Raw genomic sequence first — 24,811 nt, 5'->3', positions numbered from 1 at the left:
TTGTTTTTCACTTTTGTTTTTGTAACAGTGTAAATATTGTTCATAAGATGTACTTCTTACGGCACACTTACTGACCCACCAGTCTACGGAGGCGAAATTTTTGGCCCCTGATCCCAAAACCGTGCCCATTCCTGTTTTTGCCTATTTTAAGTATGGTGAGAAATAAACTAGAGATGTACCGTACCACTTTTGTCGCCGATACCGATCCGATACCAGCTAAAAACGCCGATACCGATACGCCGATACTACAAAAAGGCCGATATTACCAATATTCCGATACTATGTAATTATTACTTAATTAGGTATGCTGTGTAGGGCAGACGGGTTAAAACAATGGTCTTTAAGCGTTGTTCATAGTACACATTATTTCAGATCGAAAAAAAAGATATATATATCACATAATATGAAATTAATGTTTGGTATCCATATGCTGTAACTGATTAAGATATATTGTACAGTAACGCTAGTAATCTCGGTGTTCAATTAGAAAACTCATAAGCCGCGATGTCCAATTTGAATTTAATGTTAATATCGCGAGCTTCGAATATCGTTATTCGTGTTTAAAAGAATATCGAATATCACCCACACATTCTAGCGCCGCCGTCCTACGTTCAAATTAAAAGCATTTTACAAATATTTAATTTAGTGGCTAATCGTAATCGTCGACGCAATAAGTCAAAGCCAACATGAAAGAATATCAATCAGCACCGACAAAAAGAAGGCCCACCGATAACCGTTAGGATGTTTTTTTACTTCACTATTTTATAATATTTTACAATTGTTATCATATATTTTGAGACAGTCTAGGGCTAGGCGGTCAAGTCAATATATCTATAAAGAAATCGTGTAGTTAAGCAGAATTAAAATTAATACCTGTGTAGTGGGATAATTGTGTCGGAATTTAGTTTATCGATGTCGACGGACTAAATGACACTCGTACTTGACGACAAACAGACAGAATTTATACCCGTGCCAAAAGTCCATGTGCCGTTAATAAGGAAGGACCCCAATTCCACTGTATGATTTAAAACTGGGCGCCTAGTTGCTTTTTGTTATGTGCTGTGTTGATATATTTCTCCATAAAAACTATGTAATATTAAAAATGTCAATATAAAAATTTGACAGCGAAAATAGCCAAATTAGTTGAGCTAGTTTAGCTGATAAATAGCTAAAAACACGTGAATCCTATTCTTTCGCGGGGGTGGGGACATGTATGGCTCATAGCTCACGATCTCTCCAGACAAAAATGAATTAAAAGGTAGTATTCCAACTTATCTTTTAAAACATTCTGGACCATATCAAAAAGGTAAATATATCGGTAATATCGGCCTTAATCTAACCGATACCGATACATGGCCGATACCGAAAAAATGGCCGATATTGCCGATACCGATACATCGGTACATCTCTAAAATAAACTACTGATTACTACACTGCGCGATGTTTGTCGAGTCATTTTTAAATCGCCTCCAAGTGTTGACATTTCAATAAGAATCATATAGGCCTACAGTACGGTACTCCTGTACGGTACTCGTATAAAAAAACGGAAGCAACAAATTGAATTTATAGCAAATTTTCCTTTTGGATTACAAATATCAGCATCAAGACTATCCAGTTTCCGGTACCTAGCGTTGTGCAATTCAGTTTGGAAGGAAGGAAGGATTTGCATATTTATCCCGGGGGAGAGGGGAAAAGACTTGCAGACTTTATTACAGTATTACCGGTACCGTATGGTGACAGGTTGGGAAGTTGCTCTAATCTCTGAATCTTGGATTTGCAATTGTCAATTGTATGGTGCTGCAGTAGAAAGCAACTTAAAAATGCATGGAGTTATGGAAACGGTACCGTACCATACTGCCAGTAAATTTTCCAATGACTGAATGAGCAGTAATTAAGTCAGTGTCAGTAAGTGGAAAGAATACAGGAATAGGATAGGATTCACATATTTATCCCGGGGGGAGAGAAGAGCGGATAAGAAGACTTAACGATATGGCGAACCACGGCCTCTCGCCATTCAGAGGTGCGGTGGCGAGCATATTCCTAAGGCTTAGAACGATGGGCCACACTACCACACCAAGTGTTTTAGTAATTGGAAGAAATGACGATTTCCACCTGCTTATTCGACAGCCATCAGGCTTTGTTATACAGTTATATGAAAAAATATTGTTAAAAAAGTAATGACAATTCAAAGATAGCCAGATTTCTGGATTTAATAGTTCAATGATATAGGTAATGTCAGTACGGCACTCTATCCAAATTCCAAGAATTTTCCTCCATTTGGTCCAATGAAACAAACACTCCACGTGTTCACAAACAGCCGTCACATGACCAAAATTGCCGTTTTTTTGCTAAAAACTCCCAATGCCACGGTAAATTTTTTTCCTTCGTTAAATCGGATTATTTTTCCCGAGGAATTCATTGATAACGTTATTAGATTGCGCTTTTCTTGTAGTATTTTGCGCAACCTCAAAATACTGTATTTTTACCAATATTGAGGGACAGCAACGTCCCGATGTCTTTCAAAGGAGGGATGTTTGATCATCTGTAAAATGGGTTTCTCTGAAATGAGACAATGTTACTCAATCTGTATAGTGTGCTGTACTGAATGTAGGGGGGTACGGTAAATACTGAAATTGTTGAAGATTAGCGTCTAGTCAAATTTGGAGCTTATAAACTTTGTGTTTATTCACAGAAAACGTGGCTCGATTGCGGTGACTATATAGTTTGTTGATAAAAATGATGTATTTTGTTATTCTATTATTATTCTATTATATATTATTTTTCATTATTCTGTTATTACAATTGAAGTGAAGGCGAACTTGAAAGAACTGAAAGTGATCCTAGCTATATGCATTTGACACTAGAAAATTTTCATAAAAACACCAAAAGGGATGCAGGCAATTTCAGAATTTAGTACAGTTTTGACCTCACTATTTTAACAACCTAAACTAATCAACCTAAACTAGTCAACCTAATCTAAAAAACAAGAAAGCAGGATATACCATCAAGACTTACTTTTAATAATTTTCCAATTCTTAATATTAATAAATCTAATAAAAATACTGAAATACAAAATTATTATTTGACTGCAATTATGCTAACAATACTGATTATAATCATTCATCATTCAGGTGTTATATCGAGTCTTAATAGTAATGCGGAAATGAGGATTTTTACTCAGCAACTATAAAAAACTGAAAAAGAAGTCTTCCAGTGGTGCCTAGCCTAATATATTTATCCAGTACATCTTTCTACACTTGGTAATCATGGCGGATGACAGAAGTCTAGATCTTAGACCAGGGATTAAGTTTCTCAATGTTTTGTTACTCGGATTCACATTCATGCTGGTATTCACCGGATTTCAAACATGTGGAATGGTCGAAGTAAGCTTCTTTCTTATATTAGTCTTGTTCATTTGTTTTGTCTGTAATATTACTTAAAAATCTTCATTCAGGTTGTCAAATCGTAAATTAAATTATAGGATAATGAAAAATGTTTTGTCATGTCGAATTAATACTTAGATGTTGGAAACAGCAGTGACTTGATGTGTGACTATTAGGGCTGGGAATGGTCAACCGATTTCAGATGGTTAACGGTTACGATTTATTTTAACCGTTAACTGACATCTCGCGTACAAATCATCTTTATACTGTATACTACTGACCTGCCATCTTTCTTGCCATACTGCTTCATTTAACCCAGTAATTCGTAAAAAATTATTTACTTGAATAATCATCACTGCATGAGGCTACTTTGTAGTCATTTGTATAAAATCTTTCTAAACATACATTTGTTATTTTCAGCAAACTGTTCTTGAAAGCTACAAACAAATTCATCCTGATTTCAATGGAGTTGGGTATACAAGGTATGTCATATTTATTATTTATATGAAAATATAGTTATTTTGAAGGCAATGAATAGTATTTTACCCATGTTGAGAGTTTGTTATTAGAGTCTTACAGACAGAAAATAACTATGTTATTCTGTGCATTAGTTATATTTTGACAGTGTTTCAGTTGGTGAGTAATTATCCTATCCTAATAGCAGTTTCTCATCCAAAGAACATTCCATGACTATGATTTAGGATTGTTGTTCTTTACTTTTCATATTGTGAGCCATTTTGTGCTCTTGTGTTAGCAAATGAGGCACAATGAAATTGTTTTCTTATGTAGCCATTTCATCCCCTTTCATGGATAATCATGTTTATTTTGATCGGACAGTCAATGTCAGAAAGAATATTCCAGTGTTTATTTTACTTGCATCTTTTCATCATGTTTTATATATTTCCTTCCATGAATTCTAGTTTGGCAATTATCTACACGGTTTTTGCTGTTGCAAACTGGGTTGCACCTTCCATTGTGTCAATCATCGGACCAAAATATTCAATGATCATTTCTGCTGTTACTTATACGTAAGGATATTTATTAACGAATTACTGTATGTTATTCATGTGTTAGTTTTGAATTGATAAAAGCTTCAAATTCATAATGTTTGTATCTTGTATGCATGTATGATGGAAAAGTTTGGTAAAGTTGAAGGACTGTGATTTTTGACTGTCAGTTAATGATTGTAATTTGGTATGTTATTAACAGTGCTATTGCATCTGAAATTAGAGTTGGATTATTAGTTTTCATTGACATCATATCATAGTCATAGCTGGAGTGTATTTTTCTCAGAGTCAAAACTGTTGAATTCTTTGGAGTTGTGATCCGAATTTCAAATTGGTATTGATGTCGATTGAAGTCAATTTCTCATAACTCTAAAAGCATTAAGTTTGCTTAGTGTTCTTATCAGAAAATTAATAAACAACTTATAATCTAAAGTTTTTGTGATAAAAATATGGTTGCAGTGAAGAAATATCTCTGAAACTAGAGTCAAGAACCAGTGTCTGAGGTAAATTTTTTCAAGGTGCAGGCTAAATCATGTCTAGTACTAATATGTCAGAGACTCAGAGTTTTTTTCTTTACCCCATTTCCTCGGTTATAACGACCTTCCTGGATCTTCCTGTCCAGTTTAGCATGTTTTCTGGCCTGTTTATCAACTTTAAATAACACTTGAATGCTAATTCACAAAAATTTTTATTCAGTCATGTGACTCAATTTTTTTATGTTATCATTTACAACTTGTGTTCAATTTTATATTCATTAATAATATTTTATATATATCCTGCAGAGCATACATCGCTACTTTTATCAAACCAATGACCGTCACACTGTATTTGGGTTCTGTTTTAATCGGAATTGGTGCTGCAGGTATTTGTTATTATTTATAATTATATGCTATTGTCCCAAAATGCTAATCTTACTGTCTTATTGGAAGTATACACAAATTAATGTTGCATTTGTGTATATATGTCTCAGTATCCTAATAATTGCAATCAAATAATGTTCACAAATTGTTCAACTGGGTTGGATTGGGCTAATAGAACACTGGTGATGAAATTTATAAGTTGAATCTCATATTGGATAAATACCTCGCAAATTATATGGATATGCAGTGTGTATTCACCATTAAAAGGATTTTTAATACATAATATGGCTAAGATCATATAGTATTTCATACCTTTATTTTTAGTGCTATGGACAGCACAAGGAAATTTTTTGACCCTGAACTCAGATGATCATACAATGGGAAGAAACAGTGGAATATTTTGGGCGTTGTTGCAATGCAGTCTTCTCATTGGCAATTTATATGTTTACTTTGCATGGAGAGGGGTAAAGGTAATTAAAGGTACGGTAGTCCAAAAGTTGTGAATGTCTTTTTTATTAAAAAATATCAAAATGCTTCTCTTCGTTTTTAATATGAAATTTACAGGTATAAAACAGCAATATATTACAGTATTCACAAATGAAAATTAGGCTTACACTACAATCATTAGATTTTTCTGCAGCAAGATTGGGGATATTATGGAGGTATGTTTTGTTAGATCTGGAGCCAAGCTTGCCGTAACAGATGAATCTGGAGCTACCAGAAATTCGAGTTGTAGTGATAGTAGCCAAGCTTTGCAATACTCAAAAATATGCGTTAATGTCAAATTTTTCAGTCATTTTGTTTTGTTTGCTGCATAACAAAGGTCCTGTTTGCATTTCAAATATCTGTTTGTATATGAGATGTAGTATCACATGATATGTGGTAATAGGTCACTACAGCTCACAAACATTTACTCATTACAATGATATGCTGACTTGCAATTAAGCACTTTAATTAACTAAATCTTATTTATCATATAGAAAAGACTTTTGGTGATATACTTTTTGTTATTCGATATTTTTCATTCATATTGAACCTAACAGTTGGGAGATTTATGTCATTTTGAAATGGTCCTAGGAATACCACATACCACATTGCAAATCATTTAATTATGGTTTTCCCTGTTCCTTCATGTTATCACTATTTTAATTTCTATTTTTCTCTATGCTAAGGATGTACAAACTTTTTCTATAAACAGCCGTATTATGTTTTTGTAGGAATATGGCCGCCAGTAGATCGAGGTCCTTTATGAGTTATATTTAGTTAAAAAATAATTGGAATTTGTTAATATTTCTCATTTCCTCGAGTATAGAACTTGTATGTTTGGTAATGTCAAAATTGAAACGAATTTACTGAAAAAGAAATCTTGAATCTTTCGCCGTTTTGTCAGACAAACACAAAGGTTTTTGTTGACTTTCTCTCACTTATATTTTTTTATTGTGTTTGACGTTTGAAATTTCTTATTTATCCTTGAGGGAGGAGGTTTAATGGCTAAATCACATGTCAAACCTCGTCTTCTGGACTGGTTAAAAGTCCATGGCAATGTGGAAATAGCTAGGCAGGTTTTTCAGAAGCATGGACAATTTATCTAGTTATATGAATTCATTAATTCTTTTTTTTTATCATGTTTTTATTTAAATGCTCTTTTACAGATGCACAACGTGTACCATTGTTTATTGGTTTGACTGCAATCAGTGGTGTGGGTACTATACTCATGTTTTTCCTTCGATCTCATCCTAAATCTGGTACAAAAATGACCGAAGATCATAGAAATTTACTTGATGATGGAAGTGATGAGAGGCGAGTGAATACCGGGTTTGTTGCTGCTTGATTCATCTTTTCATTTGCATGAACTAATAGCAATCATTAGATTTATTAATTAATAAGTAAAGCATTAATTTCAATTTATATTCAGAATTTTGCAATGGATTGTTTTGCCTGCTGTTGCCATTGAAGCTTATTTATTGCTGTAGTGCTTCCTTGTTCTAGTACAGTGGTTCCCAAACTTTTTAAAAAGATTTCATGACGGACTCCTTGCAATTTTTTCAAGGATTCCCGCCCGGCCTTGTGCGCTAAAACAAAACATTAAAACATCAAAACATCACAACAAAAAATCAGTGCGCCATATAGTTAAAAACATTTAAACGAACAAAAGTAAGTATATGACAAAGTTTAATGAGATGGATGCACTTATTGCACAGCATTTAAAGCGAACTTCATAAATTGCCTACTGTAACTCCCTCCTATACCAACTAACAAGCAAAAAGACAGCATCAGCTACACCTCTGCAGTTAGTTAATTTGTAATGGCAGCAATTAAACTCCCTCTGTGATATCCCATGCCAACAGCTCTGTGACATCACAATGGGGCAGCGGGATCAAAACAGAAAGTGAAAAATCACTAGCTTCAGCAGTGATTGCGAAGACGCAAAGGCGACAAATGTGTATTTGCAAATTTGGGCACTTAATTTTTGTATTATCAAGGTATGAGCCATATAACAGATTTATTTCGCGGACCCCCCGAAATGGCTTTACGGACCCCAAAAAGTCCGCGGACCCCACTTTGGAAACCACTGTTTTGGTAGAATGGTTCTTAACCTTTGCTAAACTGTTCAACAACTGCAAGCATTCACTGAACCACACATTTTTTCGTAGCCGTATCCGACTAGCTACACAGGAGTGAAAAATTTTTTTTGCATTGTACTTTTATCAATGCTATACTGCTTCAAACTCTTTGATTTATGATTTTACACTGATTTTGCTTCATGTATTCTTGCTAACTTTTTTACGCCGATCATCAATTAATTATTGGTTGTGGAAACTCATTTATCCTTTGTATAAAACAGCTTCGGAAGAATTCCCTGTTTCAATCAATTATTACATTATGTTTACTTGGTAGAAATTTTTTTATCATGTTCCTATTTCAGTAGGCTATAAGTTTTGTATGCGCTATGATTTCTAACTGTGCAGCAATTGAAAAATTTAATAGTCTGTAATGAAGCAGCAATTCCAACCTTGCTGAATCTCCAAAAGTAGTAAAAGTAGGTTGAAGAAATTTGGAAATTTATTTCCTATTTTATTTATTCTTCCAGCAGATCATATTCAAATTCGATTGAAGCAAATGATGAAGGATCTCAGAATTATCTTGATCATATTTCTGAAGAAGATGAAGCTTCAGAAAGTACTGTAAAAAGGTATTTGTTTAAAATTTTCATTACTAGAGTGAAAGTAATTGAGTAATTTGCTATCACAATGACTTGTCTATTCAATTCAAAAGTCTTGCTGCACACTTACACAAATATATTTATGTAACGTTTCGTCTGACCGAGGTCAGACTTCTTCATTGTTTATTATTCTGATCAATGGTTTGAATGGTTGGAGAATATGAGTCGTATGAACAAGGCAGTATGACATTATCATTTATAAGGATACTAAGGACTTTCAACACTGATTGATTATACAAACGAAATGGCAGGAAGTCGAAATTTGAAAGTTTGATTTCGTAGTGGTGTAAATTTCCTGTATATTACATCCCTGTTTCCAACAGTCCTGACATTGATTGTCCAATTCACGAATAAAACTATTTCAAGACTCTGATTTCCAGCTTAGTCTTTAATTTGCAAAGCAATGTACATCTCTTATGGGGGGATACTTCAACAAAATACAATCTATCTGTATCGAACTCTACTTTTTTAAGATAATGAGCTGGTTTGGTTGAATAAGAATGTACTGTCTATAACATCTAAACCAATTTCCATATTTCAGTTCATCTGGTGGAAAAGCATCTGGAGCATGGATGGCATTTCGTAAGTTGAATTATTTGTTATTGATGCCTGATTCTATTTCCAATAAGTTATTTATTTGCAATTTTGATCTGCACTAATATTACTTAAAGTTTATCGACCACACCCCCACATTATAGGCCAATTGGTCAGGCCATTTGGACTTTATTATATTGGCATTGAAAGCTGATATCACAGGTCGGCAATGTCGACCTAGAAAGATATTGGTCCTTCAAAAGACAGTCCCCACATGGTCATCTGTCAGATTCAGACCTACTCAGCATCTGAGCGCATGTCAAAGTGTGACGCAAAATATTTGAACCACTCATAGTTTTCTTGATTCTTTACATCCTTTCATTGCACTAACACATAAACAGTGAGAAAAGGAGCAGTAGACATTTAAAAACTCTCCTTTTTTCAACAATATACATCTTGATTATTTTGTTGCTAATCCTCCTTTCAGTGAAAGCGATTGAATTATTTAAAACTACGGATATGATGTTATTAAGCATTACATTCCTTTACACTGGATTTGAGTTGACATTCTTCAGTGGAGTTTATGCAACAAGTGTTGGTGCTACTTTACAATTTGGTGAAGATGCGGACAAATATGTTGGACTTACAGGGATAATGATTGGTGTTGGAGAAATTTTTGGTCAGTATAGTCTTTAGTCCAGTGGTTCTCAAACTTTTTTTGCCCGCGGTGCACTAAGCCAATGAGAAAATTTTGTGGCACTCTTGTAAAAAAATAAAGTTAGCTTTGAACAAATTATTCTGCAAATGGTAATGTAATGTGTGTGTACCTGTTTGTGAAACAATTAAAATGAGGATTTGTTGCTCCTTTTTTGCTTCTAATTTCAGTCATAGCAGAAAATCTGTGTTCACAGAACCATTTATTTTGCTGGCCCTTGTACCAATGATCGAATAGAATTGGTAAGCAGATAGCCAAAACTCGTCCGAACTTGTATTCCTGTTAGCCTAACTAATCACCCAAGCCAACCTGGTGGAACTTGGAAGTCTCGCTTACAATACATTATGACATAACAATGCAATTAAAACGTGACAATTACCTTTATTACATTGGCAAATCAAATGCACTAATGTTATCAGGTGTCTAATGGATAGTGCATACTCAAGTCTCACAAGCTTGCCGCTGCATGGATGCCTATGTGTAATATGAATAGCTTATTTTCTAAAATTACAAAAAGCTCGGCGGCACACCTGAGAATCTCTTACGGCACACTAGTGTGCCGCAACACACAGTTTGAGAAACACTGCTTTAATCTAGCTGGTATTTATTTATACTTAGAGTGAATTTGAAACAACAATGTGACAAGGTGATATTACGATATTCCTGTAGTATGTGAACCAAGATGGCAGACACCGAAACGTAGTACGTGTATCAGGTTTGGGTTAGGCCATAATTTCAGGTACAAATACTACGGGAGTCACTTGGCTAGTCTCCGATGTCGGCCATCTTAGTTCACATACTACGGGAGCGTCAATATTACTTTTTAACATAATGTAGGGTTTGAAAAAGGAATGTAGTAATATGGTGGATCCACATAAAATGGTTAGCTATTTGAGATTGAGAAACTTTCAATTGTCAACCTCCGCTACCTGACCATCATTGAATACATGGATGAATTTGCTTTGTTTATATCATTGGAGTTATTGCTAGTCATAGAAACAGGCTTACCATCCTGTTGATAAATCTACCAGGGTTCACAGGTCCAAGTTCTTTGGAGAATAGTAATTTGCGAGAGGATTGCTAAATTCTTATCACTTTATCAGTAACAGATTAGGTAACAACTTCCTACACCAGAGATGGCGAACCACTGACCCGCGGGTCACAAAGTGACCCATTGCGTTTTTTCGGTGACCCACCAAGGCACGAATAAAATAAAAACATACTAACTTGTAAGTGATAAAAATTGATAAAACCGGCTTCAAACAAAGTTAACAGTAAGCAAACTACATAATGTGACGTCAGTTGGGCAGCCAGACCTGCGAACGCTCAAATTCAAATTTCCGGATCGATATGGTAATTTTCGGGACTCCCAATCTCGGACGCACGTGTTCACCCCTGTATACCTTTATTAAGCAGCTATTGGCTGTGATATCGTTTATGACAAAACAATCAATTTGATCTGTTCATTTCTCGCAACGTCTTGTTACAGCGTTCATTCACATGAACCAAAAAGGCACTGCAGGCTGTTTAGTTCATGATATACGAAAACTAAATGCTACTTAGCATTCATTAGTTTCTCGCCTACAATGTCGTGTAGAAAACAAAATTTGTTAGACCCAAAATGAGGACCTAGAAATCTGAAATAACAATGGGGCAGTGTGAAAGTATACCTTAATGTGGTTAATAAAGCCAATCGAAAAATTTAACTCTATCAGAGTGGAATTCCCTCCAAACTCTTTGGCGCGCAAAATAATTTGCCGCATCATTCTAAACGTTTTTGGGTAATTTATATGCGTGTTTTTGTACATGAATTCCATAAAATTGATTGTCATAAACAGTCCAGTAGTCTCTGGTAGAAGTGCTGCATAAATAAAGCCCAAAACTACACAACACCAACTGAAGCTTATAAGATTTGAAAGATAGGATGCAGCAGCAAGTTTCTTATTAATACTAACATTGACCAAATATTTGGGACCCATACTCTTCTGTTCCGTGATTAAAATATAATTTTTGACCCATTCGTCGAAAAAGGTTCGACATCCCTGTCCTACACTATCCAAATCCATGCGATCAATTAACAGGTTTAAGTTCTTTTATCCCCTGCTGGACTGGTGAAGTATGAAAGGATATAGTCTGTCATATGATTATGTTGTCTTATCAATTTTCCTTTATTCTGGGATAAATTTTAACATTTTACTTATAGGCTATTCTAAAAAACTGATCATCCATTGGGTAGATCGCTGGCCCACCATCGTAAACCCTCTGTTTCCACCTCTTTTTGTCAGTGTTTTGTCTGTCACCCCGAGAGGTTGTTATATTGTTACTAAAGTTTGTTTAAAATTCTAGGTGGCCTAATATTTGGTATCTTTGGAAGACGAACAGTGAAGTATGGAAGATCTCCAGTTGTATTTCTGGGTTTCTTTCTTCACCTCGCAGCATTTTTCCTGATATTCCTAAACATTCCTGATGAAGCCCCACTGCATCAAACACATGAAGTCGCCTATATAGATCCAAAGTATGTTGAATTTTTGTTTTCCTTATCAATTTTCTTAATTTTATCTTTTTTCTGTAAGAAAAAGCACAGTTGGCTGGAATTGAACTTGTTATGAAAGTCAAGCAACACTGAACAAATGTAACAAAGTTCTTGGATCTTTCATATAATTTTTTCTGGGTGCTCCTGAAGTATGTGCACCAAGATAACCTGAACATAGTATATGTACCAGGTTAGGGTTATCAGGTTGTGTGCCATCTTGGTGCACATACTTCTGGAACGCCATTTTCTGTCAGCAGCCTTAAACATTTTAAGGAACTGGATGATTTCCTCGAATTCATCTTAGTATAATATGTATTTATCAAGAGACCAATGGTAAAAATACACGAAAGTTCAATGACTAACCAAAGTAACGAAAGCTCATGCGACCTAAACATAGACTTCTGATCATCAAATCAAAATTATAAATCAAGTCTACAGTCTTCCAGCAGCTTCAACCATCTTACTGAAACTTTGACTTAGATTGGTCCATTAGTTTTGGAGAGATAGGGATTCCCTATACAATATTCTGCACAAGGTATTACTTATCGATTTTAATCGGTATTTGTCTGTTTGTCCGTCTGTTAGATGCACGCGATATCTCACGAAAGCGAGATTGAATCTGCTCCAGATTTTGCATGTGCATTCATCATATGTCGGACCAGAAGCCTATTGATTTTGGATGAATTATGTCGTATAATTAGCGAGTTATTAATTAGTGATGGGACACAAGGTGTCACTATGGAGTAAGAGCGCTGTTTTGGGGGATCCCTAACTTTCGATCGATCGATGAGTCTTCGGTCTCTGACCGATATTCTCGTTTTGTATGATTGATGCCATCAACTTGTAGTAGAAATTGTGGAGTGGACTCATTTGAAAGAAGGAAATCCTCACAGGATATAATTTAAATGAACCTAATGTTATTAGAAAGAATGTATTTTAATATTTTGTAGGCATTTGTGTAGTGGTCAAAGCGTTGGACTTGCCTCTTGATTACATATCTTGTACATGCCCACCACCTCACCCAGAATGTAATAAAATTGAGCAGGCAATGACGAAGAGATCTCAGAAATAGTAGCAACTTATTACTTATCGATCTTAAGATCGGTAAGTATGTTGATGGGTATTTGTCTGTCTGTCTGTCTGTTAGATGCACGCCATATCTCACGAAAGCGAGATTGAATCTGCTCCAAACTTTGCATGTGCATTCATTATAGCTCGGACCAGAAGCCTATTGATTTTGGATGAATTATGTCGTGTAATTAGCGAGTTATCAATTAATTAGTGATGGGACACGCGGTGTCACTATAGAGTCAGAGTGAATGAATGGGGGATCCCCTAACTTTCAATCGATATGTCTTCGGTCTCCGACCGATATTCTCAACCGATATTCTCGTATATTAGTGGTTACTCACACAACACATTGTGAAAGGTGTGAAAAGCCCTCATAGAAAAAATTGCTGAATTTGACGTTAAAATACGATTATACATTACATAAAGGTATGTAACAGATTTTGAGTTAAACCAGATTCCTTTATATATTTCAACACTGTGCTCATCCTATACCCCAGATAGAACAATGAAACATGCATTGATTTACACAAAATTTTTTAGGTTTATTTGATCAAAAAACAATAAACAAGTGTTAGGTAATACATTTATAGTTTTTGTGATAGTTCTGAAACAAAAAATTTGAAGATTTTAGATATTTTTTTAAGTTGGAGGTTGACATATATGGATAAATCGAGTTTTCAGAATGACGCACTTCAGTTGGAACAAATTTAGAAAAAAGTTTGCAGTTAAAAATGTATGAAACAACCCACACCAATTATATCACACAGAGGTTAGAGTGTCTTGGTTGTCCACTTAGGCATCCAGGTCTTGAATTTCATATTTCAAACTTGAAAACTTTAAAACCTACGTAATTAACCTGGTATGCCAATCACCACCCAGGCCTCATCGCACCCATGAACAGTTACAGTGCTACTGAATCTGAGTTGAACCATCATATTGGTTCATAGCATGTCCACGATTAGTATGGATAAAACCTTTTACATGGTGTTCATCAAGATTCATTCCGCTATATAGTTGTCTAAATGTCTCAATATCCAGTATCTGCATTTCCAAAGATCAATGTTTTAAGATTAATTCAGTTTATGACTGCAGCTTAGAAGATAATCATTAAGTTTGGTCTTGTTCTGTTGCAGTGCCTGATGTTGTTTAAGCGAGTCCGTCAGGTCTTCTTTTCAAGTTCTTGTCACTTGCAAATGTGCGAAAGATGGATGTCATTGATATTGGATGACTATCTAGTTCCCTTATATTGAAGTGCACTTCATATTATTGTCAATTTTGTTGCTTTCAAGATCAACTATTGAAAGTGTGTTCTGAAAATGAAACTATGTAAATGCTGTGTTCAATTGTGTGCCTAATTATAAGATGTAGGCTACTTTATTGGGAACACTGGATTGAAATGTTCATATCAAGGGATATTGGTTTTGGTCATCCCTGTTTATAAATAGTCAATGAATAAATACTTTTAAAACCAAATAAGTAGAATTTGTGAAATTCAATTACCATGAAAATTAAAAAAAACAGTATTGGAATTGAAAATTTTTTGAAAACACTCTCAGCAACTCGAATTTTTTCACAGCTGAGTTGAAAATGGGGATTATCACAACGTGATTCCATGTTAATCCAATAGAAATTTTTGAAATAAAACTAACCCGATCATTTCTTTTTGAATTTACACTTGATCGTGAATACATCAATTTATTTTGTGTTTTCTCCCGCTTTCCAAGTGCTAACCAGAACGCATCTCTTGTCGCTGGCATTCTCCAGTAATATAAAATTGGATTGAGTAATGCATTGATAAAACTTATAGTGAGGATGATCTATAAAAGTTGGAAAAATGAATATTGAACACGTCTGTAATAAATGAATTCAAATGTTATGTATTTTACTGAATTAATCGATTCGCTTTCAATAATAGAAACTGCCGAATATACTATGATTCATGTTTGATTGGATGATAGTATACTGTACTGAATGGAACATGAAGTCGATTCAGTTTCCATTGGCGAGATGATTTCCCATTCATTTGCTTCTTAAAAACATTTCTTGGCTCAAATTGCGATGGAACTATTTGTGAGTTTGTGAAATACGAGTATCATAAAATCTATCAGTAGAGGTTGCGCGAGAATAACTCCCAATCCTTCCCCAATGGAACGTATACATTTGTGTTAGTGTGCAGCAGGACTCTTGAATTGCATAGTACTGTAGAATCTTGCACACTTCCAGTTTTCAACAATCTTATATCAATATTCTGTACTAATGTAGTTTTGACTAATTTTTCGGATCTATAGATTCAGATGTATTCCAGACTACCTACATTTAATCTCAATCACAGAAAATTGGGTACTCCCGTAGTGTGTGTACCAGGTTAGGGTTAGGCCATAATTTTATTCCGATTTTTTTTATTTTAGTTTTATTACAAGTTCGGGAACTGTCTGTGTTGGCCAATTGAACATAACCCTGCCTTTAGGTTTCAGTACCTTTACACAACTTGACATAGAGTAGGCAAACAAAATTAGTTTTTATTGGTACACACACTTCTGAAGCGCCAAAAATTGAAAAAAAAATTTTTTGTATGTCACTCACCTGAAAAGCATCCACTAAAGCAGTATTTTGCTCAACTATAATATAGTCAAATATCAGTACCACACCCACTGGACAATGACATAAAAAGAAAATTGATAGAATGATCATCATTGTGTTGAATAATTGCCGTTCTGTATCTTTATTTGTGCTTGTCTGTGCTGTCATACCTTTAACTGCTTCTAGCCTGTGACAAGAGAATAATTAAAGTTATCTAATATGACATGATAATAATATGTAATGTATGTATAATGTAGGCTATATATCTAGTCATTGATTACGCTGGGATTGGCTCACAAGCATACTGGTAACTTATTTATATTTCATTTAATAATAATCCATTATTATTTGCAAAATAGGTTTTTCTTCTTCTGGGATAAATTTAAAATGCCTGTCCAATGTTAAGTTTGTAGCCGGTTGAATCGATGGAATCTAATCGCAACTACCGCTATTCAAATTAAGTTATAAGTTTGGGTAAATTTCCTACCCCAATCTTTCATATTTTGTTGAATCAAACTGCGCCAAATCTTGTGTCAGTTGGCATTGGCTAACACTTCATGCACCAACCTAAATCAATATAATCTCAATAGCTCTTTGCATTTTAGTGGTTGCCCATAACTTTGTTCGGGTGTGACAATTGGTCTTCTTTATCTCCAACTAAGTGAGTGTGCGTGACATTGCTTTGATCAAATTCTCTTGTCTTGAGATTAGTAATCTGTGGTACATTTGCTCTAATAATCTCTCAAATATCTATGATATAAATTGTTTTCTATTTTTGAGATAATGAAAATGTATTCTACTTTTCATCAAGAGTTGTTGTTTGTTAAATAATATTAGTATTATTTCCCATTATTAATTAACCAATACAGCTACACACCATTCACCAGCTGCATGCTCACAGAAAGAGCCATAATTTATGTTAATAGCAATTCTTGTAAATAACTACGGTAATACCTTACACAAATCTATGTGGCTATGTCAGTATGTCAAATTAAATTTTTGCAAACCACTGTATCTTATGATACTAGAAAAACTTCAAAGGGCATAAAAAACTGCAAATCATAAAAGATGATTGTTTCATATTTTATGGTTCATTCTCAAACATTCATCATTCTTTTGGAAATTGTGTGAAAAATTGAAAGATATTATTATATTTTCTTCACTATGAATTTGGCTTTCTTATTGACAATATAACTGTGCAGGAATCATATTTATGTAAAGTTTTCTAGGATGAAAAATAATTAATCAAATTAAGTATTGTGTATGTAATAAAGATTGAAATATTTGATTTAGTAAAGCAAATAAATGTCATGCAATTCAAACATTATTCAAAGCTTTTTTAAACTGATTATGCATTGGGGAGTGATTTCGTCTTTGAAGTATGAAGTGAAATATTTTCTCTTTCGAAATATCTCTAAATACTTGAAAGTTTCCGTAAATAGCGAGTATTTCTCATAAAATTTCTCAACTGCTCTAATCACAAGAGTTCAGAATCAGCTATTTTTTGGCATACACCTACAATTCACCCATCACGTTACTTGACAAGCGTTTGAATTAAAATACTGCAATTGCATCAGGCATGACACCAAGATTACAACAATTTTACTTGTCTGAAACCTTTCGTTGTTTACGTTGGGCACGTATTATCATACGATGCCATCTTTGGGACACTTTTCTTGTGTTTCCTGATGCAGCCTGGCGAGCCTGCTCAGATTTTATAAAATGTGACCAACTCCTGAAATATTTATTGACATAAAAAGTCCCATTATGGTGAAGCAACATGTTGAACAGATTCATACTATGCTTTGTCCAATTCGGATATTCTGAAGACCAGGGCCGCAGCCAGGAAATTTTTGACTCGCTGAATGTGTATTTCTGAACCGCTTAACTTTTTAAAATTTTTGGCTGCACCCCTGCTGGTGCCCACAGTGTTAGGTAGGTTTGTGTAAAACATCTTTGCGCCTTGTCTACTTAACCTACCGTTTATGCACCAACATGAAGATCCAAACGTATAGAACGCTTAACCATATTATAGAGAAGAACAGCAGAGAAACAAGCATGAGAACATATGGTTTTGTGAATGGAAACACAACTTGTGAACAGTCTTTTCCCATGTTACCTGTAAAAAACAAGTTATTTGATTTTGGTAATTCTGCTAATAATGTATGGCCTCATCAAGGCACGTTAAAAATAAACCTTGCGGCATTCGTCAGTTATTTATCTCACTACTATTGTTGTGAAGTTTGTTATGTTTTCATTGATACTGGAGCCGGAGTTGTATTTCCTAACTTATTAGATTCAGAGCCGAATTTGAGATTTTGCATTCTTTGGCATTCCAGAGTCCTAATTTTAGACCTCAAATCTACCGGTAAATCGATAATCTGGGTAAAAAAAATTTGAAATGAAGTCAGAAAGCAATAATTTGACTCAGTACACCTAAAAACAATTAAAAAAGGCTTCCATGTGCCACAGTTTTTGTGATTAGATTTTTTAATTTGAAGCAGGAATCGAGATTTTGTCAAGTATTAGTTTGAGAGTGTTTTTTAATTAACTCGAAAGTTTTAGAGTTTGAGTAGATTGTAACTTATGTCCCTGTTATTAATTAGTCATTTTAAAAGCTCTATTTAGGAAATTCGATATCCGAAGAAAATCTTAATGTGCTATCATGTGCATGGTGATTCTTTAATATCTGAATTACCTCCAGAGTAGTCGATGCAATTCCATCCAGCAATCGGTGGTACAAATAATCCAGCTAATGGAAGTAACCATGATAGTAATACACAAATTATCGCTCGTTTCTTTGAATATTTCTGATTTTTCATTGCATTTTTAAGTGCATGAATTCTGAAAATGGAAAAAAGAAATCACACTTGTTATACTATAAATGGGGATGTCATGAATTGTGGAATTTCAATTTTCAACTGAACATAAAGCGTTTTAGTTTTCTATTCTTTTATTGCATGCACTAGTTTTTAAACCAGTTTTCAGTGATTCTATTTGTGTTAGGTTAGGATAAGTTCGGTTAGGTTATTGCCCCATGTTTCTCTGTTTATCTTATAAAAAAAAAGTGGGCATTAATCTAACTCAAGAAAGTTGGGGGTGGGACAATAATTAGTAACTATTTCTATGAGACAAAATAAAAGGAGTAAATGTACCCAATCGTTTCAACCTAATAAAGTTAGATCAAGTCAAAAGTAATATAATATACTCTATAAAATATTTGATACTTAGATGCTTGCTAACTTGAATATTTTTTTTTTGAGTGCCTTGATAGATCATCTTAACAATAATTATTAAATACTATAATCCTCCAAATATACAAAATGTGGATACTATTCCAATAATTGGGGTTTATATTAGTACTACAGTACTAGCACAAGGTTTTGTATTTACTCAAGTATTGAAACCAGTAGTACTGTGAAATGAAATGTTTCTTTTTCTAAATAACAGGAGGAGTGGCATTTTGTATTGCACTGGGTATGACAGACTTCAATCAGTGTTGTGAATTGAGTCATAGAGTTACTTTATTTAGCTTTATTTATAGCGAAACAGATTACGGTAACTGTTATGTATAATGTGTCACGTGCATAGACATCAATTGCATGCAAATGTCAATTGTTTTTCATATCTATATGTGTGAACACACTGAAGTTGTTTGTAAACAGTCATTTCACATACAATTCGTTTTTATAATCAACAAGTCCTAGATCTTTTCTTGTAAATTGGTTAATTCTATGGTAGTCCTATTCTTCCTATACAGTGCAGCATGTAGACTGCAAATAAATGGTAAAATTGCATAGACTCGGTACTCTGCCAAGTCGAATTTTAACTCAATCATCATCATTTATTTGTCAATACAATATAAATGTATTATAAAATAGATTGAGATGAATTGGTAATTTATTTCAAACTCTCACACATTACAAAATTGAAACAAATATTTGCAAGACAAACACACAGGATGAAATTATAAATAATTTTGCAATTGTCAAAGAGTCAGCTAACTGGGCTAAGACTGCTAAATTGTAATTGGGTTATTTGAATGCAGAGCTAGAAATATCTACTATTGTTGCATTAATCCATCCACGTTGCAAATAATCTTGAAAAGCAATTGAAACTATCTTTAACTGCGGAATAATGCAATTACTGTGACGCAAACTCAACTGCGTATAACTAGAATATGGTCTGGAGCATGACAATCTGTCGTTTATATTTCAAATTTGATTTATGGCGGTATTTTGGCTCCCCTTCATTTCATTGTCATTTTCGGCATTGTGATAAACAGCTTGAATATTTCTTTGATGCATTTTGTAGATATTTTTGATAAAATAATTATCTAGGGTGGATACAACTTTGTGAAATTTAAGCCAAAGCCATAAATTCCGTCGCCATCCCCCACTTTTAATTGTTTTATAAGCCAAAAGGTTGCCAAATTTTTCAAATGTGGGACTCGCTATTTCGTTATCTATCCTGATTGGTATATGATTTAGTCATGTTATCCTTCCCTTGCTTTCAAGATAAAATTTACACCGGCAAGAACTGAAAACGTAGATGATTAATATTATTTACCTCAAATGCGCGAAATTAATAAGCCCTCCTATGGAAGCCGCGATGGTCACCATCCAGAATCCACATAATATTAGAACCCACATTCCTTCGTGCGTTTTTCTCAAAAATATGTCGATACAGTTGAACCATAGAAACTGAAGTCCAGACGCAAGATCAGCGCCTGTATAATGAAAAATTGTGTGGTTAGGATAGGAAAGGATTTACATATTAATTTTAGGGGTGACCAAAGCCGATAATACGGCCTAATCATATAGTAAACCATGGCCTCTCGTCCGTTTACCAGTCCATGTCGGGTATTGGATTAGTTAGCCAGTTATTTGTTTTCAGATGCATGGACTTCACAAGTTAAAGTTAAGTACGGTAATTTACTTAGAATACCTAAATTCAATAGATGAGATTTCGTGCCAATAGCATGATGTGCTTCTGAAAATTTTAGTAATTATTTTAATGAAATTGTGAAGTTTTAATGACATATTTCTGGAGTGTTGGAAAACACAACGATACCATAGGTTCTACTCGGAATTTCACTATTGAAATTTCTTCCCTAGGAAGTTACAGCCGTAGAAAGTTTTCTCGGTGGAATATTTAACACAAACAAAAGAACCCCAAATTCAAGCTCCATTAAGATTAAGATGCTTTTCAAAATTGATTCCTTGTCATGTTTTTTAGACTTATATTTGCTGGGAGATTTTTCCCGTAGATATTGTAGACAAATTTGTATGGATCTTTTGGCTTAGTTCAGCAATTTTACACTATTTTAATAAAACTGAATGTTGGGTGGTGGCTTGCTATAAAAATTATAGCATTTAGCATAATAAAACATATCGGGAAACATATCTTCCCATTTGTAATATAATTAGGTTTCCAGTCGTGATTTCCCGAGGTAATTACAATATCATTTACCGAGAAAGCTTTGCAATTTATAGACGTGATATAACACGCTAATGCAATGATATCATGACGTATTAATGTTGGAAAAATCTTGTTTTTATTATGTCGTAATCTTTTTCAATATCTTTAAAATATATTTACACGAAATTACCAAACTTGAAATTATTTACAAATGCAATTACGTAATGGATAAAATTTTCATATTTTGTTGTGATTATTAGTTTTGCATATTAATAGTGGAAATGTTAATAGTGATTCAATTAGTGCACTTTGAGTGAACTTAGAAGTGACTTTTTGGAGGGGAGAATTTACTTATAAAATTAAGTGTAACTCTATATCCTACCTGCGTGCTTGTTATCTTATCAGATACATGCAGTTGCGATATAGGCTTAAAGCGAATACGGGTCCTATCCACCATCTTATTGTACCACCCATAAAATGTAATTAAAGCATGCGACATAAGTTGATTTGGGTTATTTGCCGACCAATGAAATGTAGCGGAAAAAATTATTGAACAATATAAATGTATAGAATTTAAGAACACCTAAACTTTAGATAAACAGGGTCATAATAAAAACGTTAAATTAGAATTCTGTATGTTGTGACAAAAATATAATATTTTTGACGTACTTAAAGTAACGTAATCGAAGCTAATGACAAATTTTTGGCATTTTACATACGTCACAATGTGAGGTTGTCAAATATTTCTTCCATTATTAGCTTTTATTTATGCTTATGGATATACGTGCGCGGCAAAACTTCTAAATTTAATCATCAAAAACCTAGCAACTCACATGCTAAATGTATGATAAAATACGTTATTGTCGGATTTTGCTTTGGCCACGCCCTCCATAATGCAAATAAAACAAGAACATTTTGTATGATTATTCCGATGCTGATAATGCCGGCCACACTTGCCATTATTCTCATTATAGTTGGGTCGCTTATTGTGGCAGCATCAGGTTCGCCGTCTCCGATTGGAATTTCACCTGTTAAAGATAGATTTGTGGGTGATTTTTTTGTTTGTTTAGATGTGATTCGATTCTAAGGTCAGGTACCGTATAAATAGAGACTGACAAATGCGTGCTAGTACAATTAAAGCTATGTACGGTAAGTTTCGGTTCAGTTACTTGTAGAATTTGAACATATTCGAATGATGAAAAGTTAAAATCTAGACACATTTATCACCATTTCTTATTTAGGCTAGAGACATTTTAACACATTAATAAAAGCACAAGTTGTTACATGAACATTGCACCTAATTGGCTGCAAATCAAACCTGTTGTCAAATATGACAGCGCAATATGTCTTCTACAAGCCATTGAAATTGCGTTCAAATAACTCTCTACAACTAACTCGATAAAAACATACCAGTGACGTTGCCATATCCGTATATTTCGGGTTCTACCTCAGGTTCTGGTTCGCTTTCTGGATATGGTCCCAAATAAATCTCTGCTTTCGGTTCCACATGGGGCTCACCGTACGACATGACTTTATTTTAAAATATCTGTTAGTTAAAATTTTATTTATTTCATACAGCTGTAACGAAAAAAGATGATCAGTATGGTATACACAGTATTTTTTATGGTTTTAAACAACTTCAAAACGTTAGTCAAATATGTAAAAACTTGAGAATGCCATTTGCGGTATACAAGTATAGGTGTCGGCGTAGTATGTGCCCTAGTATCTACATACAGCCACAATATAAATGCGAATCATCACCTAACCAAGTTGTTCTATTAAATCGTTTTACTCGACCACCGAATGGCCTATTTATATTGTATGGGTCAATAGAGTTCTAAACCCTAGTCTAGATGTAGATCACGTATACCACACAAACGTCCAATTTCCTTTTTCCACACGAGTATATCATGAATATTGATTCAACCAAGGTATAATTATTTTATGTAATAACCGTACCGCGCTACCTCACCCTAGTTATTTGTTTCCGCAATTCAAACTCCCTTGCCTTGCAATTATTTATGCGATGAAAAATATACTTTGCCAAGTTTTCGGCCAAATCTTTTAACTGATAGCATCATTTCGTATGCCGATTACCACCTTCCCCTTACCCGGCATCATCTGCCACCCGTGTTATATACCGCGCCCTATTTGAGATCCCCACATTTGTAAAGTGTACCTTTAGCTATGATATAACTATATTACTTCTCACTAATAATGATATTATTTCTAATATGACTATGTAGTGAGAACATTTCTGAAAAAAAAATGAAGGTGTCTTTGAATGAATATGAAATCTGATTATAGTGCGTTCCCTGTCTCAATAAAGGGCAGAAAGACTGATAAACTGATACTTGAGATACGGCTTTCCTTGTGTCCCTTGATGTTGACCAATCGGTGTGTTTTCAGTCTTTTTAATGTCTACAGGCCCCCCTTGATATGTCTAATTTGATTCTTCAATCTTGTGACCTTCTACAAATTCAATTTCTTTTGTGTCATCAAAAGACTGTCCGCCTGACAGATCTCAGATCACCATAAATACAAGTGACCGAATTCTCGTCTCGAAAATCGTGGGCCATCGCATCGTAATTTTAAGCCAAGTTTATTATTTTAACATAATAGTCGCTTTTAAAATTCACGTTTTTTCTTGGTGACATTTGCGGTTATGCCTTGCCGTATTTCGTTGCGCTGTAAAACCTATGCTATTCTGTGTAGTAACTGGGATGAATACTCTGTTTTTACTATTAATATTTACAAACGCTAAAATGCAGCCCTTTTAGCTTTTTGTTTACTGTTTTTGCGATAATTTGCCGCCTCTCGATAGAAAAATATAAACTATTTAAAATTTCTGTACGAGTGCCATGTCACTCTGTATCAGCAATTAATCTATCGCCATCATTTTCATAAGAGAAATCTTAAGCACGATATTATATATGTTACGATAAATGAATTACAAATAGTTTCCGATCACGTGTTGAAATAAAGTCGCTCAATATTTCGGACCCATTTTTTCGGTAAAATAACTCAGACACTTATATCGTCTCGGTAACGAGAATCTGAAATTTTTAACATGACCGTTTAAGCACACTTGTGGTGAGTGAGACGGCGATTGTTGGAATATATTGCGAAAGGGCAATTTTTTTTCATGGTGACTATTTATGAATAATTCATTTATTTACTACAAATACCATAGTGTAAGTTATAATGTATTCTACATTAAAATATGGCGAATGTTTTGGTCTTGCTTCATGAACCTATATGAACTATCGACTGCATAACTAAACGGCTTTGTGCAAATCATATTTCCAGTACCTTTCCATTTACCTACGTTTTTGTCAAAGTATAATACGTCGAATATTCTCTCTTTTCATGCATTTTTGCGCCAACTCGTCACCTACAACAATTATTTTAGGTATTGGCGACCGTTGCAAAAAAAATTTTTAATTACTTTTAAATTAGCGTATATTTGCATGTATGATTTATC

The 24,811-nt window shown here is 34.2% G+C and overlaps 2 protein-coding genes across 7 annotated transcripts in view; one reads left to right on the top strand and one right to left on the bottom strand.

Moving 5' to 3' along the window:
* Positions 1-3,109: 3,109 nt before the first annotated feature.
* LOC120337599 (UNC93-like protein MFSD11) overlaps positions 3,110-24,811 on the top strand; it is a 30,214-nt gene continuing 8,512 nt past the window's right edge. The window contains exons 1-10 of one of the 4 annotated variants that reach the window (XM_039405442.2): positions 3,110-3,383; positions 3,804-3,865; positions 4,304-4,411; positions 5,173-5,252; positions 5,575-5,730; positions 6,903-7,050; positions 8,345-8,443; positions 9,015-9,055; positions 9,495-9,686; positions 12,069-12,237. In XM_039405442.2, coding sequence (XP_039261376.1) covers positions 3,267-3,383; positions 3,804-3,865; positions 4,304-4,411; positions 5,173-5,252; positions 5,575-5,730; positions 6,903-7,050; positions 8,345-8,443; positions 9,015-9,055; positions 9,495-9,686; positions 12,069-12,237 — 1,172 coding nt within the window. In that variant the 5' untranslated portion in view covers positions 3,110-3,266. Of the gene's footprint in view, positions 3,384-3,803; positions 3,866-4,303; positions 4,412-5,172; positions 5,253-5,574; positions 5,731-6,902; positions 7,066-8,341; positions 8,444-9,014; positions 9,056-9,494; positions 9,687-12,068; positions 12,238-24,811 lie in introns of all 4 variants that reach the window. The other 3 variants (XM_039405441.2, XM_039405439.2, XM_039405440.2) reach the window with 3 other exon arrangements.
* On the bottom strand, positions 13,801-22,893 carry LOC120337600 (sphingosine 1-phosphate receptor 2-like). Of its 3 annotated transcripts, none has more exons than XM_039405443.2 (9): positions 22,738-22,893; positions 22,161-22,355; positions 20,476-20,635; positions 18,605-18,750; positions 17,887-18,025; positions 17,513-17,641; positions 15,910-16,093; positions 14,976-15,143; positions 13,801-14,648 (listed from the first exon to the last, which is right to left on the bottom strand). In XM_039405443.2, exons 1-9 carry the CDS (start codon positions 22,853-22,855, stop codon positions 14,568-14,570), a joined length of 1,320 nt encoding a protein of 439 aa, XP_039261377.2. In that variant the 5' UTR covers positions 22,856-22,893; the 3' UTR covers positions 13,801-14,567. The 3 variants fall into 3 exon arrangements, with proteins under 3 accessions (XP_039261377.2, XP_039261378.2, XP_039261379.2); XM_039405444.2 differs by having other exon boundaries at positions 13,810-14,636; XM_039405445.2 differs by lacking the exon at positions 17,513-17,641 and having other exon boundaries at positions 13,810-14,648.

Source organism: Styela clava, chromosome 10, assembly GCF_964204865.1.
Source record: "Styela clava chromosome 10, kaStyClav1.hap1.2, whole genome shotgun sequence".
Lineage (NCBI taxonomy): Eukaryota > Metazoa > Chordata > Ascidiacea > Stolidobranchia > Styelidae > Styela > Styela clava.
This window is presented reverse-complemented; position numbering and strand designations above follow the sequence as displayed.